The sequence below is a fragment of the Lathamus discolor genome, chromosome 1, assembly GCF_037157495.1.
Source record: "Lathamus discolor isolate bLatDis1 chromosome 1, bLatDis1.hap1, whole genome shotgun sequence".
Taxonomy (NCBI): Eukaryota; Metazoa; Chordata; class Aves; order Psittaciformes; family Psittacidae; genus Lathamus; species Lathamus discolor.
Genome location: NC_088884.1, coordinates 40403151 through 40421970, shown reverse-complemented (window position 1 = coordinate 40421970; position 18820 = coordinate 40403151). Strand labels below are relative to the sequence as shown.

The 18820-nt window shown below is 39.2% G+C and overlaps 1 protein-coding gene across 1 annotated transcript in view; it reads right to left on the bottom strand.

Moving 5' to 3' along the window:
• TRHDE (thyrotropin releasing hormone degrading enzyme) overlaps positions 1–18820 on the bottom strand; it is a 213141-nt gene that overhangs the window by 55824 nt on the left and 138497 nt on the right. The window contains exon 9 of the mRNA XM_065669125.1: positions 17671–17858. Coding sequence (XP_065525197.1) covers positions 17671–17858 — 188 coding nt within the window. The remainder of the gene's footprint in view (positions 1–17670; positions 17859–18820) is intronic.

Below are 18820 nucleotides of genomic sequence, written 5' to 3'. Positions count from 1 at the left end.
TAGATTTAATATCTATACAGCAAAGTATTTTATATTACCTTATATTATTTTATGTTACCTCCAACTAGATAAATCCTATTGAAATTAGGACAGATCCTACTCTGAAAGGTGATGTAGCTGTGGAACAGAAGCCACATAAGCTACTTATCTTCAGAAAACATGTGCGGATTTACATGTGGAAGATCAGTACTGGTAGATTTAATTTTCATCTCCCCAGGGTGAGAGATCTCCTGATGCTCTTGGCATTCTCCAGAACCTCCAAATATGATCCTCTTGGGTATTCATTTACCAAGTGATTTAACAGGTGAGCCACAGGTTTCCTTTTAATAGACATCTCCAGAACCCCTTTTTTCCTACTTTACTGCTGCTTTCTCTGTATATTTATATGTTTTCTCTTTCCAATCCTCTTAATTCTCAGTGAAACTTCTGCCAGTGTTGCAGAAGAATCTGTGGCTAACTTTTAACTGTGTGTGAGGGGGATGAATCTGGCTGACCTTTCAAGAATTTTTTTAAGATGAATTCTCCTACAAACCATCTCTGAGTGAACTGTATGGACTGTGTTCTCCACAGGAAGAAGTAAACTCTTTTTACACTTTTCTATCACACTCTTCTATTTTACAGAGAGACGGTGAAAAAAAAAGGACCCACGTGCCCATTTTCCTCTTGCTCTGTCTAGGAGTAGTGCAGATCTTTTATTTATTCTTTATACATTAGGAGCACCAGGGAAAAATGCATCCTGTTCCAGCTGCCTGCTGTGACAAACCAGTTCCAGTGAAATAATAACCTAGCTTTGAGGACCCAGTGACTAGGGCAACAGGACTTGAAACAACCCATTTGGTTCTCCTGCCCTCATGAACATGGCTGCAAGAATTGAATGCCTGTTTAGGTAGAACACTCAGCCCCTGGGTGAAATGGAGCTATGGAATGGCGTGTTTAATCTGCCTGAGATGCTGCTGAGCTTCAGAGGGATCACACATGTCTCTCTGGATACAAATGTGATCACCTCAAAAGGGAGCTAAAGGCAGACCAATTAATTGCAGGGAAACTAAAGGCTATTTCAGGAATTTAAGAAACAAACTCTAAGGATGACGATGAGAGACATATAAAACTGGAACAGACATGGCAAATATGACCTGTGCTGAAAATAATATTGTTTAGTCATAAAAGTCTTGAAGAAAGGTATGAAAGGGGGATGTTGTTTAAGTTAGTATAAAGAAGCATTTTACCGTTGATGTATAAGTGAGAAACTGTTAATGGGAAATAGTTAAATTTGGATAACATGGACGAGTAAACCGAATGCATTGATGCGTTTTCATTGTTGCTTTTTTGGTAGCACCACCTCAATGCATAATACCAAAGTGTGTTAGCATCTCCATTCAGTTTAAAGAATAGTCAAAGGGACTTGTTCAACGAAGTAATACAATCTTGCATCTGCTAAGGTACATGCAATGCTAGAAGCTAGCAAATTATGCTCTACTTGGATTATATAGATTTTTTTTGTGTGTTGAGCATTACATATTGATTATGTAGCCAGTATTAGTGTGCTTTCTCTCTCACAGAAAGTGATAGTATTTGTGATGAGTACTTGCTTACGCCTTGACTTCTGACAGATAAGAACTGAGATCCCTTCGTGAGCGAATTCTGAGGCCATAAAGTATTAAGTAAACATGATGCCTCACCCTTCTGCCTCTGATGGACAGTAATGTTGTAGTAATATTGAATTTTCAGTGGCAAAATAAATTGGCTTCTTTATAAAGAGCTATGCAAAGCCAGAAAAGGGCAGCAGTTTTATTCCCTTTGCTGAAAGAAAACAAAGATGTAAGGTCATTAAAAAAAGAAAAGTCAAGGCTCCTGGAGCTTCGGGTTTTGCACAACTTTTCAACTATTTTTTCATATTAATGAAAGTTTTTGCTGAGATGTAAACCCATATGTTTTCAAGATTCATCTTCCCAGTAACCATGATGCACCAAGCTTCCACCCACTGCCAGCAGTGAATACAATTTCTCCTTTCTTCTCTGCATTCAAAACTAAACATAGAAGTTCATCTATTCCTAGTTCATTACTCACAGAACAATGGAGGTATCTGCTCAATACTCAGAAGCTTATTATCCTTGGTTGCATTATAAAAAGTATACAAGCAATGTGATTGCTTCATGTAAAGTCACAGAACAGCTGTACCTAAAACACCACAGCAGAATTTAGCTTACCTTCTTTTCGTACGGGAGAGGAAGTGAACAATCACATCTCTCTATATCCTTCTTCTTTTACAGACCTCTGGGTTAAAGATTACTAATCTATCCTGCTGTTCTTTATATAGAAACTATGCTTCACCATTCTTATTGCCCATCTCTGTATTTTTTCTATATCTGTTATACTCTTTTCCAATCTAGAAAGCCAGGCTTGGCCTCAGTGCATTTAAGGCACGCTTGCCACAGATTAAGAGTATCACAATTCTTTTCTCTTCTACTCTCTTTATACTTTTTCTAATGCTACTTTCCTGCTAATCCCTACTGCTTCATTTACTTGCTTGACTATGTCTGCACACTGAGCTGATGTTTACAGAACACTACCTACCACAGCTCAATGATCTCTTCCCTGACAGAACAGTTTCTTCAGAACCCACCACTAAGCATTTAAGCTAGGACTGTTTTCCCCACGTTTATCACTTCATTATCAGCATTGAACTTCATTTGTCATTTTATCACTGTGTCAACCAGCACTGAGGAATACTTCTGTAATTTTGGTAATTAACATTTGTTTTTACTACCCTCACAAGCCTCACATTACCAGAAAACTCCATCACCTCATTCTTCTATGCCCTTTATCACAAGACTGAATAGGAAAAACTTGAGCACAGGCTGCTCGAGAATTTAATGGGCTATCCCCCTCTAGTGAGAACTCCAGCCGTTAATTTCTCACTTTTTGCATATTTAGCTGAGACCTTTCGTCTTATTCAGGTACAGATTATTTTCTTTAGGAATGTTTAATGAAGAAGCTGGACCTCCACAAACACATAAAGTACAGTTAAAATGACAAGAGGCTGGATATATATTTGCATACAGAAGATGTCTATTAAGAGTTTGATTATATACTTAGCTAGGAAATCAAACGACCATGACAAGGTAGAAGAAGAGAACAATGTACAGACTTCAAAAAAATAATACTATTTTTTTCAGTACATCTAACAACAGAAGAATAAGGGGAAACATTAAAATACTATGTACAAAAGCAAATTAAGTTATCTGCTTCTTAGCGTAATATAATAATATATAATATAATTAATATAATATAATTAATATAATGTAATAACAATTTTAAGTGTAGTGGCAATCATGAACTTAAACCATACAAAGATTTAGGTGGGAAGAGACCTTAGAAGATACAGCCCTCTGCTCAAATGTGCTAACAGCACAGGAGAACAGTTTCACTGTAGGTAGAACATGAGAAAGAGAGGATACACAGGCCATATGGCATCACGCAAAGCCAATCAAGTCAAATGTGGCAAATGATTTGCCATATGCTTTTTTATGGTTTTTTTTCCTAATGCCTCCCACTGCAAAGCATCTACAGAGCTACTTTCAGAAAAGCTGAACACCAGAAGCTGTGTGTACCTTCAAACAGCTTACTAAGCTGAGAAATGAAATTGTGAGTTGTCAAAATTATCCCAGAATGGAAAAACCAGAAATTGTACACCTATCGGCTGGTACTGGTGAAATCTCAACCATCAGTCTTCTGTGACTCAGTTTCCTAGGCTAAATTCAGTTGTGCAAGGTGGTGTCCAATGAGCTGCTGTAGGGTACCTGAAGTATCTGCCATGGGCTGCAATATGGCAGAGCACCTACGGGTGTTCCTGCCCATATAGTGGCAGCACAAGGTCAAGTAAGATATATGAGGGTGCCTCTAATGGCACCAGTAACCTGTACAAGCAACTAAATGGGCTCTCCATCTACTCGATGTTGACAACGTTCTCTTCCACAATTAAACACAAATTTCCTGAGGAAACTTTTCATTTCTAACTGAAAAAGGCATTTTTTCCAAACCAAGCTTCTTGCAAGAAAGAGAAGGCTTTGGCATAGATTTTCAAATACAGTGTTTAAAACAGGCATTTAGAACAGTACTGTTTTACATAAAAACTTCCAGTTTGCTGATTCAAAATGAACTTCAGCTGGGAATACAAGTTAATTGAAAGAAGAAGTTAAAATGAGTGAAACTGAAATGTAAGGTACTGAAATTGCAGAATTTAAATGAACTAAACCAATTTTCCCCCAGAATTCTGCTTTGATTTTTGTCCTGATTCAGTACAGGAAAATGTTTTGATATGTTGAAAATTTCTGTGGGATGGAAATCCATTTCCTGCTCATCTGTAACACTTACTAATCGTTGTAAAGTATTCTGAGAACATAACAATCTAAGGCTTCATATCATTGAAAGATATGATTAATGCTACTTAATGCAGAGATAAAGTGAGGCATAAAAATAATTTAAAAGCAAGAAGGATTAAAAAAAAAAAAAAAGGCAAGAGTAAAACTGACTGTTTAAGACACCTGCCTCCTTGTTTTAACCACCAGAATTTAATATCCAAAATGCCAACTCTGCCTATTCAGTTAAAGATAAAAGGCTGGTACATTCAGAGCTTCTGAAGCTGAGAAACAGGGATCAAGGACTCTTTGGCATTAGTTTCTCATTCTCAGCTCTCCAGATGGAGAATGCTGAAATTTCATGTACACAGAGACATATGCTCGGGGTGAGCAGCACTGAGTTTGAGGAGGAGACAACTTCCTGGTGTGGCCCTTGCGAACAGTGATGATTCCTTGATTAGGTTAGGATGCTGACAGGAGCATTTCTTACCAAGGGAATACCATCCTCATGAATTCATGTTATTGGGATTTCACAGACAAAAGAACACAAAAGCAAAGTAGTGAGAAAATGTGACCTTTTGGAAAGCAAGTAAGCTTTACAGAACACAATGAAAACTAAGAATTAAAGATTTGTACTTTTACTTCAGTTGCATACTTGGCTGATCTGCAGAGACATATACAAATACTGGCCAGTAAAAGAAGCATTTAGCTGCACGGCTACTAGAGTTTCTGGCTTATAACCTTAAAGCCTATTAGAAAATAAAGGGCACAGAAAGTTGGTAACATGTGAGGTTTGAAGTTTGGACATTAAATCAGTATAGCAGTTCTCCTTGCCAACACAACTGCAGTTTCTGTTAGCAGAGTGTACTGGTTTTGGCTGGGTTAATTTTCTTCATAGTAGCTGGTATGAGGTTGTGTTTCGGATTTGTGTGGGAAACAGTGTTGATAACAGAGGGATGCATTATCAGTTATTGCTGAGCAATGCTCACACAGAGTCAAGACCTTTTCTGCTCCTCACATTACCCATGAGCAGGCTGGGGGTGCACAAGAAGTTGTGAGGGGACACATCCAGGACAGCTGACCCCAGCTGACCAAAGCGATATTCCATACCGTATGTCATCATGCTCATTATATACAGTTGGGGGAAGAAGGAGGAAGTAGGATATGTTTGGAGAGATGGGATTTATCTTCGCAAGTAACTGTTAGTCATGATGGAGCCCTGCTTTCCTGGAGATGGCTGAATACCTGCTTGCTGATGGGAAGTGGTGAATGAATTCCTTGTTTTGCTTTGCTTGTGTGCACAGCTTTTGCTTTACATATAAAACTGCCTTTACCCATGAGTTTTCTGTCTTACTCTCCTGATCCTCTCCACCCTCCCACCAGAGGGGTGGGTGAGCAAGCGGCTGTGTGGTACTTAGTTGCTGGCTAGGGTTAAACTACAATGCAACAAGAAGAACTTTGTTTTCAGTGAATTTTGAATATTAACATAGTGTAAGGTTTAAAGGTAAGTTAACAGAAAACCTGAAAGTGTATTCAACTAATCTATGAAATTACAAGCCTTGTTGCTGTGATACCTGGAAACGTTTATTCCTAGGCTGAGAGCACTGATAGACATAAGGTGATCAGTGGGACATAAGGTGATCAATGGGAAACAAGTGAAAGCTGTTGAACAGCACAACAGCTTTAGAGCTCCCTACTACAGAAAGATACTATACACGAACTGTAACTCAGCAGTACCAGGGTAAAATATTGTAAGCCACACTTCCTAGAGAGATTGTGTTGGAAAAATAATTTACAAGCATCACAGAAATTTTCCCAGGTTATATATATATACATCCCAAGAATATTTCAGGTTCCACGGGAAGCTCATGTGACTATCACAGGAAATAACATAGTTTTATTAAGTGTGATTCTACAGTGTTATTTCTGTTTAATGGATAAGGAGTTGATGATATATTCATGTTGTGAATATCATTCTCACAAGACTGAACAGCACAGAGATTTCATTAGATTTAATACATGCCAGTAAAGTGATTGTAGGTTGCACCTAGAGGCATAACACAGTAGAAGATGTTATTCCCACTCACAAGTATCACACCTCCTACACTGAGCCAGGGTTTCAAGGGATTCCTTGTACCCTGTCAGCATGGAGGATGGCAGACAGGAAGGGAAGATTTCACAAACTCTGCAGCAAAGATAAATACAAAATGAAAAATTGATAAAGGAGAACAATTTGAAGGAACTGAGATCAACTGAGTACAGCTTGGAGGCATTTACCGATTGTCTCCATATGCCCAGTGTGATCTTAATTCTTGTGCTCAGAGTGAGAACAAGTTTAGTGCAAGAAGCAAGAAGCTTAGTGCAAGCAACGAGAAACAGGTGAAAATCACTGGTGAACGTACGTACAAGTGGGATGAAAGAAGCAAACAGCAGACTTTTTAATCAAGTAAGAAGTTGGAATTAGCCAACTTGAATTCGAAAAGGACAGCACTTAGGTTTTATCTACTGGAATAAGCTTGCTGGTGCCTGAATTGGACAGGACTTCCACAAGTCCTGCAGACAGACAATTTCTGACTACAACACTTTATGCCATGAGGAAATGAAGAGAGCAGGACAAGTGTACCACACTACATTACTTGTGGGATGCATATCAAGTGTTTGCTGGCTTGAGCAAAATGAAGAAAGGAAATGGTATTAAGGTTGGGATCCTGGGGTTTTAGGGGTTCTGCTCTCACCCAAGTCTAACAGACTGGCCAACGAAAAAAAAAGGGAAGCTAAGGGGAAAAAGGGGACAGAGAAGTTAATAACAGTGATAACGTGACTGACAAAGACTGAAAGCAAAAGACTGTGGAAGTATTTACTCCCTGATCATTCTGGACTATGCTGGCATAGGCATTTTCAGTCCCTTTACAAATGAAAGGTAAGAATTTGGAGTTTTGGTGAACTCTGGGACACCATTAAATTAATGACAGTGCTCCAGCATAGTCCTTAGGAAGCTCTGACTATTTTTTTCATCCAAGACTCCAGACATAACGGAATTAGGGTGTCATGTAACACACATATGGAATTGCCTAAACAGGTAACTGCAACTGAGACACACGAGTCAGAAATTAATGGTCTTCATGTTCATGTCTTCTATATCCAACAGGGTCAAAACCTAACATAGCTTTTTGTATCAGTTTCTTCTTTCTCACTAATGCCTTACCTATGGAAGAATTCAAGTTTTTAGTCAGAGCAACTTATCAACTAAAACCGCCTGGAGGGGTCAGCTCTAATAGGTACTGCTAGGCAGAGAATGGCTTGACCACCTGTTAGATCTTAATAGGCTTCACAGCAGAAGTGTCAGTTTTTGAGGAGTACTGCAAGTTTTTAATAGAAGTGAACTTAATAGATGCTTCACAGATGAAAAGAAATTAAACTGTAGAGGAGTCTTGCCTTTTAGCTACTAATATTTACCTACTTTGAGGTTTTCAAAGCCTCTGATTGGACATGTAGTTGTACCTAAAAATACCTAATATGTATTTCGGAGGGAAGAAAAACCTGGGGATTTGGAAGGTATTTGGAACTGTGGGTCTATTATAATTTTGAATACAAATTATGCTTAGCTGAATACATGAAGGAAACTATGGATAATATTTATAGTTTGCAGAAATACTTAGAATTGCATGAGAGGGTGACTAGGAAGTTTATATTCTACTCTTGACAGATGCTAGCACTTCTGAGATGACTTGCTTCTGATAGTAAGCCTCTTTTTTGCAGTTCTGCCTCAATACAGCTGCTAATTTTGCAGATTTGTCTATTATGTACGCTTTCATTCAGAAACTCATGTTAAAAAAAAGCAATCATATTGGTATGTTCTAAAATAATTGTTGATAGTTCTTCTAAGAGTATTTCTAGAATAGATCATGGGTTGTTTGGGTTTTTTCTGTATAAGTATCTAAATACAAAGATATGGAGGGAAAAACATTTTCAGTGCCAATACAGGATTGCTGAAATGTATTTTAGAGGCATGTATTTTAGTACAGTCTTTGACACTGGAATTCATCTGTAACCAGAATAGTGATTAACATTTAACAGCAATGTATTACGTGGTTTTCCTTTACTCTGCCACAGTTCTGATTCTTCATGGATTTTACAAGAATATTTGGAATAATTTTCAGCAATAAATAAGTCCTAGACCTGAAATAGGGGAAAAAAATTTACATTCTCCAGGAGTCTTATGTCAAGCACAATGCAAATGCAATGAAATCATAAAATTCCAGAGATAAGATTTTAGTGTGTAACAGCAGCACTAGCGTGAAAAAACCCACGTGTGGCTCTGCACTGTGCAACTGCCTTAAGCTGACAGCATGCATATCCTATGAGAAAACAGATGTGTGTCTTTAGCCATCCTATATGAATCTCACTCTATTTTGGTCTGATTGCTTTTTTAAGGGTGGACACAAGCTAATTTAAAAGGGTTAACTTGAATTAAATTACCCAATTTGTAAAGAAAAAAAATTGCATTATCTGATAATCATAAAAAATTATCTGATTATAATTATCTGATTACTAAACCTTCTACAAAGTTCTGTGTAGTTCTAGCTTAACATTTCATACCAAAATAAGTTCTAAATCAGGCGGCTATAAATATTATGGGGCTCTCTAAAACTGACTCATTTCAGTGTCAGTGCTACCAGAGTACCTTACTAAATTTAGAAAGGCAAAGTGTAGGCAAAGAACAAATACTACAAATTCTTTGTCAGTACATGCTTTCTCCTCTCTGCCTAACATCACCTTTTCACAATAAACCACAAAATGCTTCATTTTCAAAAGTGACAAGCAATTTTGGGTGCTGAGTCAGAGATGGATAGAAAGATGATGGTTTTAAGCAGTGCTAAGTCTATTCTAACAGTGCCTCTTTACCCTCCAAAAAAGGCTCTTAATCTCTCTGGCATTCTCTGCTCAGTTTCGCACCAGTACAAAACGTCCTTACAGAATAGCACAGGTGGAGTTGATCATGCAAACCTCACCTCTGTGCTGTCCTTTACCCATGAGCATAGGCACTTGACTACAGAGTACACATCTGAGACTTCTCCATACAGAGCGGAAGGATGCCTTATGGGCTGAAGAGGTAGGCCCACTAGTAGGAATGAACAGCATCTTAGCTATGCCTACCATCCCCCAACTTGTTCTCGGAGACTTACTGCCAAGCATTTTTCAGTATATTCCAATGTTCAGTTCTAATTTTTACTACTGCAAATTTAAGAGAGATGAAAATATAATTACTACTATAATTTCTCTTTCCTAAGTAAACTGCCCTAAAAGTCCTCCACCAATGTATCTCCTTAATAAAATCTGAGATTCTACTACTGAGCATGAAGACTTACAGAGAGATAAGGCAAAACCATCCATTAATGGCAACTTAAGAAAGCAAAAAAAAAAAAAAAAAAAGTGATAAAAAAGGAAGCATGTTAGTAGTTTCATCCTCCGGTCTACAATGAGGAATCTACATCTCTGTTTTTCACAAAGCCAACAAAATATGACATTGATCCACCTTCCTCCCTTCCATTATACTTGTCCCTGCCAAATGTTGCTTGTGCTTTCCACAGTCTGCTCTTTACTTCACTAAAATCCTCATCTTAACCACATTCTCCATTACCCTGTTTTTCCGTATTTGCCTTTAACGCTCCCAGCTACAGCTCCTGTCCGCATCCTGCCACACAGCATTCCATTTCCCTCTCCCTGCATGTTAGGTAGCTCCCCACCAGCACTAGCACTGCTGCCCTGATTCTCCTCTTCGGCTCCCCACCTCACTCTGAACTAAAACAGTGCTGCCCTCTAGTACATGCTCCTTTGCTTACCATGAAATTGATATAATTAACGTGAGTTAATTAACTAGTCTGGGTATCTAGCAAGTTCTGAGAGTTAGCATTAGCAAATACAAGGAAAGTGACACAGTCTAGAGTGGTAATAAAACACAGCAGCAGCTTTCCACTGCCAGCCTAATTTCTGTCACGATACGAGTGCTGCCACTGCACAGGAAGCACTAAGACAATGTACCTATTCTGTCTTCTTTAGCATTTTACAATTCTAACACTGAAAGCTGCCCATATCCCATGCATCAGATTCTATTCGCAAATAGAAGCTATGAAATGGTTTTGGAAATAAAGTGCTAAATTTCAATTGCCATTTCTGAGCTCATTGCTAGCAGCAAAACCTTGCTGAAGAGACTTCAGCACAGATATGTGCAGGAACAAATTTTAAGAGCATTCCCTAGTCTGATTTAATAATAATGCAACGATCAGACAGCCTCTAAAAAAAATCCTACTGCAGCAAGCAATGTGCAGTGCAAGTATTGGGCTGGCACACATCAGCACCACAGATCAAAGGCTCTCCTCCCGCTTGTGCCTGGGGCAGACAGGCTTCCTCCAGGTCACTCACAGAAGCAGCCCTTCTTGCCCGCTTGTTTGGAGGATCAACACTCTGCACTGTCCTCTCTCAGGCTGCTGGGGTTAAGGACTGTCCCTATACACATTTAAGGACAAAATCTATTGGTGTTATAGAGCTGTCCTCTACTAACAACCAGGGTACACATGAAGAGAAGGATCTCCCTGAACTTTTTCACTCTTCTGCAAGAACAAATATTTTAAGTCCATGCCTGACCAGAAAAAAAACTGGTTAAATCAATATCCAGCTGTGTTCATACACAGTTCTGTGCTCCACTAAGGATTCTTGACTTTTTAATCTCATTCCTTGATAATTCCATTTTCTCTGTGCCTAATACACTGGTATCTTCCTCTCCTGGAGCCCATTGCCTTCATTGTTATTATAGCTGATATAGAGGCACTCAGGTCAGTCAAGATGAACCAGAGTACCACATCTTCTCCCTAGGCAGCAACACAAAAGTTGTTTCTAGTAGAAATGCTGATATAAGCGCAATCTTTCAGGTATAGTAAAGATGAAAGGCGTAACAAGAAAACACTCAGAGGATATGAGAAAATAGAAGATTAGAGGATATTTTCCAGAGAAAGGGAAGTAAACGAGCACTTCTTCTTCTATTTATATTTTGTTAGCCCTTTTTCCTCAGCTTATTGAACAATATTTGTCCATATTATGGTCCTTTTTATTACATAATTAATACTACATATGCTACATTATTCCTCAATTGCTCTAAGAAGACCTTAAAGATACTTAAGAGCATTCCCCTTGTGCTCCTAACATTTTGTGTTGTGTTTAACCAGCCCCTCAGCTGACAAGCAGACAGAGTATGTTCCCCATCACTGCCCAAGTGATAATGCCATACAAATAAGGATACACATGGCAATATTAAAACACAGTTATGCTTTTACTATTCAAATAATTATCAGGAAAGGGACAAGCAAAGCTATTTTTCCACAAAGCTTGAATAAATGAGCTTTGTGTAGGAAATTCAGAAGAGACTTCTGCAGTTAATCATTCATCTTGGAATGGAGTGACTGCTGAGTAGCTCTGCTGCCCATTGTAAAGCCTTTCAGTTGTCGTAATTACTACATGGTGTTAGACCCATGGGTCTGTACAGCTCTAGTTTTGCTGGTAATGTCCCTGGTTTGCACCGTTAGACTGAATTTTTCCTAGTCCAGCCACACAAAGAAAGCACAGAGGATCACCACACTACAGCATGTATGAATACCCTGTCTGTATCCCGGTTTGTACCTCTTCCTTTTTGTCCTTTCCTCACAGCTAGCTCTGTTCAATGCTTAGCAAGACATTTCCCTTTAGGAGATTATAATAAACAAGCAAAGATTAGTTATGGAAACTGCATGCATGATAAGAACACTATACAAGTGAGTACTACCTCAGCAACATGAACTTAATTATTTTGATAACATTGGAAAGGTTATTTCTCCAGTTTTGAAGAGACAAGCTCTGCATGTTTTTTAAAGGCAAAACTTAAACCTATAACCAGAAAGCTTTGGTCTGCTCTTCAATACAGTATATAAAAGGTTTATGGATTTCATCAGAACTGATTAGTTTATTGTCTAGACCACAGATTATTTTTCATAAGATTTCTTGTCATATCTGTGAGCCATTCCTGTAATGATGGATGAGACTAGTGCCTTAAAATCATCATTTTCTCTGTCAGCAGGGAAACTCACTGAACCCTGTCAGATGGAATATCACCTCCTCTCCTGCAGCCTCACAATGTAAGGGCATAATCTGTTCTCACAGGGGCATATGGGAGTCCAGGATTGAAACTACACATAACTAAAGCATTGTTATTCAGGGGAAGAATACAAATTACACAGTTGTTACAGGAGTTTTAAACTTTTGCTTGGATAAGGTGAAATTTCTACCGAAACCTTGTGCAAACCACAGTCTTCGGCATTCAAATCAAAGCCCATGATTTGGCCCTTCTGATAAATGGCGTTCCTAGAAACAGTGTCTGTCAATGTTAGTTTTATTCTCTCATAAAATGAGAACTATGTATCATGTGAAGCACAAGTGTCACGTAAAATCTGTATTCAGTTTGCAAAGAAGTGAAATTGTGTACCCTCTATAATTTCAGGCCAACTGTTAGAGCTTGGCATGCTGTACAGTTGATTCTATGCAAACAAATCACAGCTTATACATGCATGACCCTTGAAACACATTTTTTTCTGCAGTTTTAGAGAAAATGAGTCTAACTGTACATAAGATGGGAAAATCAACTATATGTAATCATTCCCTTCTGCAGTAAAATTAAAGACACAATCTAATGGACTACACAGGATTAGGAGTAAACCACTGCCAAAGGGATCAACAGTTTTCACTTTTACCACTTATCACATAGAAATATCTGCTTACTGCTTCTATATCCCCCTATATGCTTTCAGAGAAAAACACTGAATACACTGGTTCACATTTCATTTTTAACAGTTAATTGCTGCATAAATATGTAGCATAAAGCACAGACATAGAACTGTTCTGAAGTATTCACTTGCCTCTATATTTACATTTCTTATACAGCAGATACATCTGAAAGACTTACTCTGAAATGACTCTAAAGTAAAGCAAAGTTAAATTTCCCCAGAGAGGGTCTGAAGCAGAAGTTTAAACTTCTCATCACTTTGAAGGCAATAGAACTGACGTTTATTGCTGTGCCATGCCAAACTACAGCCCCACCTCTGGATAACTAAAGACTATATGGCAGATGGATGCTTTAAGAACCTTCCCCAGAGCCTGCCAGTGCATATTGTGTTGTCTGTTTAGATGATAAACTACCTGGAAAGGCCTGGACCTGTACATTTTTCTGTGTTTTGTGCAGCTTTACTCTTTACGGGGTTTAAAATGATCATCACGATTAATCCATAGATAAACTACCCTAAGGAAGCCAATGTTGCTTGCCCTGCAAGAGCATGGCCTTAAATGTGGCATAAATACCATTTGCTCCCCGTTATTTACAGTGCCTGTTGTGGTTCCCCAGGGAGCCATGCGTCCAAGGCCTAATTCATGGGTCTCACAGGGAAAATGAGCACCAACTTTACTGGACTGTGAATTAGGCCACTGATAGGTTACACCCCCAAAGCCTGTAGGCTGAGATTATATATGCGTATATATACACCTCTGTGCCTCCCACAACACCTACCCATGCTATCAGGCCTTACTGAATGTCAGTAAACCCTTGCCAAATTCCTGACCTACCTGCAGAATCAGTCAGAATACTGCATTAGTGTTGAATGTCCATCAACCCACTGTTTCCATTTCAGTTATCACCCTCCTTTCTGTACTTGTAGGAAAACTGTCCCCTTCGTAATATGTCATAAAAACTCAAATTCTTGCAATGTTAAAAAACAAGGTAATATATCATGAGTTATCAAATGACTTCACATTACTGTGATTTTCCCTATCTACTGCTTTCACCATAATTGATGTAATAGTGACTTTCCCAATAGAGAAAAAAAAAAACCCGCCCCAAAAAATTAGAAAACAACAGAAATGCCAAAAAATAATATCTATATAAACACCAGAAAAAAACCAAATCTGTCATTGCTTGCAGAAAGATTAAATTTATTTTCAGTATTTCAATCTTTTTCTACTTAATTTGGTGATATGAAAGGACACAGAGCCATTGTGCATACTAGGCCACATGCGACTGCGGGCATTGCACCAACAAATTGTATGGTCATTGCTATAACACTCTATTCACTAATTTATAACTAAACCATAGGACTTAAATACAAATTCACAGATGACTTTTGAAAGGTGAATGGCACAGATAAGTTTCACCCTTTGCTAAATATATACAGTTCCTGTTCTTTGGTATCTATAATTATGTAACATGACTTTCAAATACCTTCAAATGTGAAGCAGCAAATTAGCTCCATCATCTAACTGGCTGAAGTAAACACCCCATCTGTAAAACCTTCCTTGGACAAGGGGCTTCCTTCCCATTTGTGGTTAACAGGACATGAAAGCACAGACTAGAACAAAGGGGGAAGAGAACAGAAAGAGACTTGCCAAAGGAGATACATATAATATGTATCTATATGTTGTAATATTATACATATATCCTTTCTATATTATTATTATTATATGTATATTATATGTATCTCTTGTACTGCTTGTTGGAACAGCAAATTCCTGGCAGGGCTCAAGCTGGTATCTTTTGCTGTGCTTTCTATAGCATTAAATCCGTCTTCCAATGTTTAGAAATCGTAATTGTGACAAAATCTCTAAACAAAAAGAAAGTCAGTATAACTTGCCCTGCTGGTGTAGAAAACACTACCCTTCCACATATCACAACATACAGTTTGAATTCTGAATTAATGTCAGATGAAAATAAAACAAAGTCTAATTCTCATCTGTATTGGGTTTGTGTGGAAAGGTTGCAGGGGGAGATACAGAGCTGGTTTCTGTGAGAAGCTGCCAGAAGCTCCATTCATGTCCAACTGAACTAATGTCTGCTGGCTCCAAGACAGACCATTGGACAAGGCAGAGCCCATCAGTGATGCTGGTAACACCTCTGGGATAACGTATTTAAGAGGGGGAAAAACCCAAACCTGCATAACTGCAGCTGGAGAGAGTAATGAGAATGTGTGAGCGCAAAAGCTCTGCAGACACCCAGATCAGTGCAGAAGGAGGGCAGGAGATGCTCCAGGTGCCAGAGCAGAGATCCCCCTGCAGCCTGCGGTGCCGCCTATGGTGAGGCAGCTGTGCCCCTGTAGCCCATAAGGTCCATGGTGGAGCAGGTCTCCACCTGCAGCCCAGGGAGGGCCCCACGCCAGAGCAGGGGGGTGCCCAAAGGAGGCTGTGACCCTGTGGGAAGCCTGTGCTGGAGCAGGCTCCTGGCAGGACCTGTGGCCCCGTGGGGAGAGGAGCCCACACTGGAGCAGGTTTGCTGCAGGACTGGTGACCTCACAGGGGACCCAGGCTGGAGCAGTCTGTGCCTGAAGGGCTGCACCCATGGAAGGGACCCGTGCTGGAACAGTGTGCATGAACTGCAGCCTGTGGGAAGGACTCACATAGGAGAAGTTCATGGAGGACTGTCTCCTATTGGAGGAACCCCACACTGGAGTAGGGGAAGAGTGTGAGGAGTCCTCCCCTGAGGGGGAAGGAGCAGCAAAGACAACATGTGGTGAGCTGACTGCAACCCCAGTTCCCCACCCTGTGCCACCTGGGGGAAGGAGGTAGAGAAAATTGGAAGTGAAGTAAAGCCTGGGAAGAAGGGAGGGGTTTGAAAAGGTGTTTTAAGATTTCTTTTTATTTTCTCATTACCTTACTCTGATTTGATTGGTAATAAGTCAAATTAATGTTTCCCCAAGTCAAATCTGTTCTGCCTGTGACAGTAACTGGGTGAGTGATCTCTCCCTGTCCTTATCTCAACCCACCAGCCCTTCATTATATTTTCTCTGCCCTGTCCAACTGAGTAGGGGAATGATAGAGTGACTGTGGTGGGCACCTGGTGTCCAGTGACAGTCAACCTGTCATATCACTGCTGATATTCCACCTTACAAAACATTTACATACCTAGTAGTCTTTACTCACGAATTACAGCAGCAGTATTACAATCAATACTGCCTACCTGGCAGAACTATTTAAGAAAGTCTCTAAAGTAATTAAAAGGATTAACATCTCTGTTTTAATCTATCAAAAAACTAATAATCTCTGTTTTACTGAGTAACCTCTCTCACACTGCACCGAACTGTAAGTCACAAACTTTTCCAACGGTTCACATTGAATAGTTTTACCTCTTTTCGCAAAGGAATTCATTTCAGGCCAGAACATAAACAGATGCTTAGTACCCTGCTAGCATGTTCCAATACAGCCAGAAAAACAGCTATTTACTCTGTGTCATGTTTGAGTTCCATAACATTTATGTTCTGAAAAATGATAATGAATTCTAAACATTTCCCAAAAAATGTAACTATATTCTCAGGCCTTCCTCAACAGGAACATTCTATGAGCTCCACACATGTCAATCAAATTTTGTATTAAAATTTACCTTTAGATGATTTAAATCTACTGGACAAACACAGAGTACTCAATGGTAACAGTGTGCCCTCTTTCCTGCTGAGCATGAATAGGTGAACACAGAAACTTCTAAGGCTATCTTGTAATTCTCTAGCATTAGTCCTATATTCTTGGCCTTAAAATATGATGCTAAAAGTGCTTTAAACAGTAAGATGAGGATAGCGTCAGGCAGGAATGTCAGCTTGTTTCTGGGATGAAGGAGTGTGTGGAGTCATCTGGGAGCAGGAACAAAGCAATCTAAGGAGTAGAAAAAGGTCAGGGGCAGAGATGTCTAAGTGCCTGCTGATTTCAGGCAATACAATGGTCCCCACAGGACCAGTTCAGCTAGCTTCAAAAATGGAACAGCTCGAATCCCCTGCCTTGTACAGAGGTCCAGTTCAGCTCTTGACTGCTTCCGTAGTCAAGTGAGGTATGTGTCTGACACACAGTTACATCTGCACACTTAATCTATAAACATGGAGAAGTCCACTCCAAAGAATTACTTAAAAAGAAGTATCATCAGACCTTCCAACCACATTCCAAATTGCATCATGGACAAAATCAAAAGAATAGGAGAGGAAACAGATGTGTGATGTAAGATGTACGACAGTCACAGAAGAAACTGTCAGGATGAAAATGGGCACATTAAAAGCTCATCTTGTTCTATTAATCTAATGACCTTTTTTTCAGTTCTTTTCACTAGCCTCATCTTTACTGCTTTTCAAATGGAAGGGTCACCACATGCTACTGATACCAAGCAAAGCTCAGAGGTGTCTAAAGAGCCATCTTCATAAAAGTACACACATGAAGCACTTAAACAACCCCAACCTCTTGAAAAATATTAATTGAAGAATGTAAGTACCTGCTGTCTCCAAGGGCAGGATCCTTGGGTTTAGCATCAATATCATAAACAAAACGCTCTTGAGAGATCACTATGACATTGTCTGTAGTTTCATTTCCCAAGATAGTGATGACAGGATAACCCATCTGTAGCGTCCACTGATCCATTACTTGTTGGATATTTACAGATTTTCCAACTCTTTTTAAAGCCTACAAGAAAAAAAGTTTCAATATGTTGAAGCAATAACATCATCCAGCATATAAAACTCTTTTTTTTTTTTTTACCCAGAGACCATAATTAGTTTTTTAAATGAACATCACATACCCACACATTTACACACAGTACACATACACTCTATATGAGTTAACCAAGTCTCTGTCCATCTTAAGAGTAAGCGTTGAGCAATTTTGCCAGAGAGGAGAAGGACAGTCAGGAAGTCATGTTTCCCACATCATTCAGGCTGTAACAGAAGAAACGACCTGCTTTGCAGAGTTTTAACAAGAGCCACAGAAATACTGGGTGGCTGTCTCCAAAGGATATTCTAGACCAATCAGAGTTAAAAAAGAGTCGGTGTTAGTTGATGCAGGGTGCCTACAATGATGCATATTCAAAGGGCCTGATTTTTTAAAGTACAGAGCTTCTGTTCTGAGAATCAAATGACTAGTTACTTGAAAATATTGTCCCTCATGCCCAAAGTGAGGCTATGAATACCAAGGTAACCCCAGCTGTTTCATAAACTGCACCTGTCACAACACATGGAGGACTAATATGTTCATATTTGATACCATATGTCAATAAAAAATGCTGGTTTATAAGTAGATTTTCATCTGAAACAAAAAGGGAAACTATGGCATCATGGGAGATGAGACTGGGTATGAGGAGATTGACAGCCATCATTTATTCTTCAGTGACAGAAATATCCCTAACTGCCAAACAGTCCTAGATTACAGACTGAGCAACCTCTCATGAATACACGAACCCAGCAAGAAGTCTTTAGAACTGAAGCTGCAATTGCAATGCATTAGGAACAAAGAGGCTGGCAACAAACATGCTTACAAATGAGGCAAACAGAATTACTAGCCTTAACAATGGACTTAAGCATACAGTATAGCTGTAGTGGTTATACATAATACAGTCTCAGCTTTGTTGTATTTTATCAGAATAAATGTGG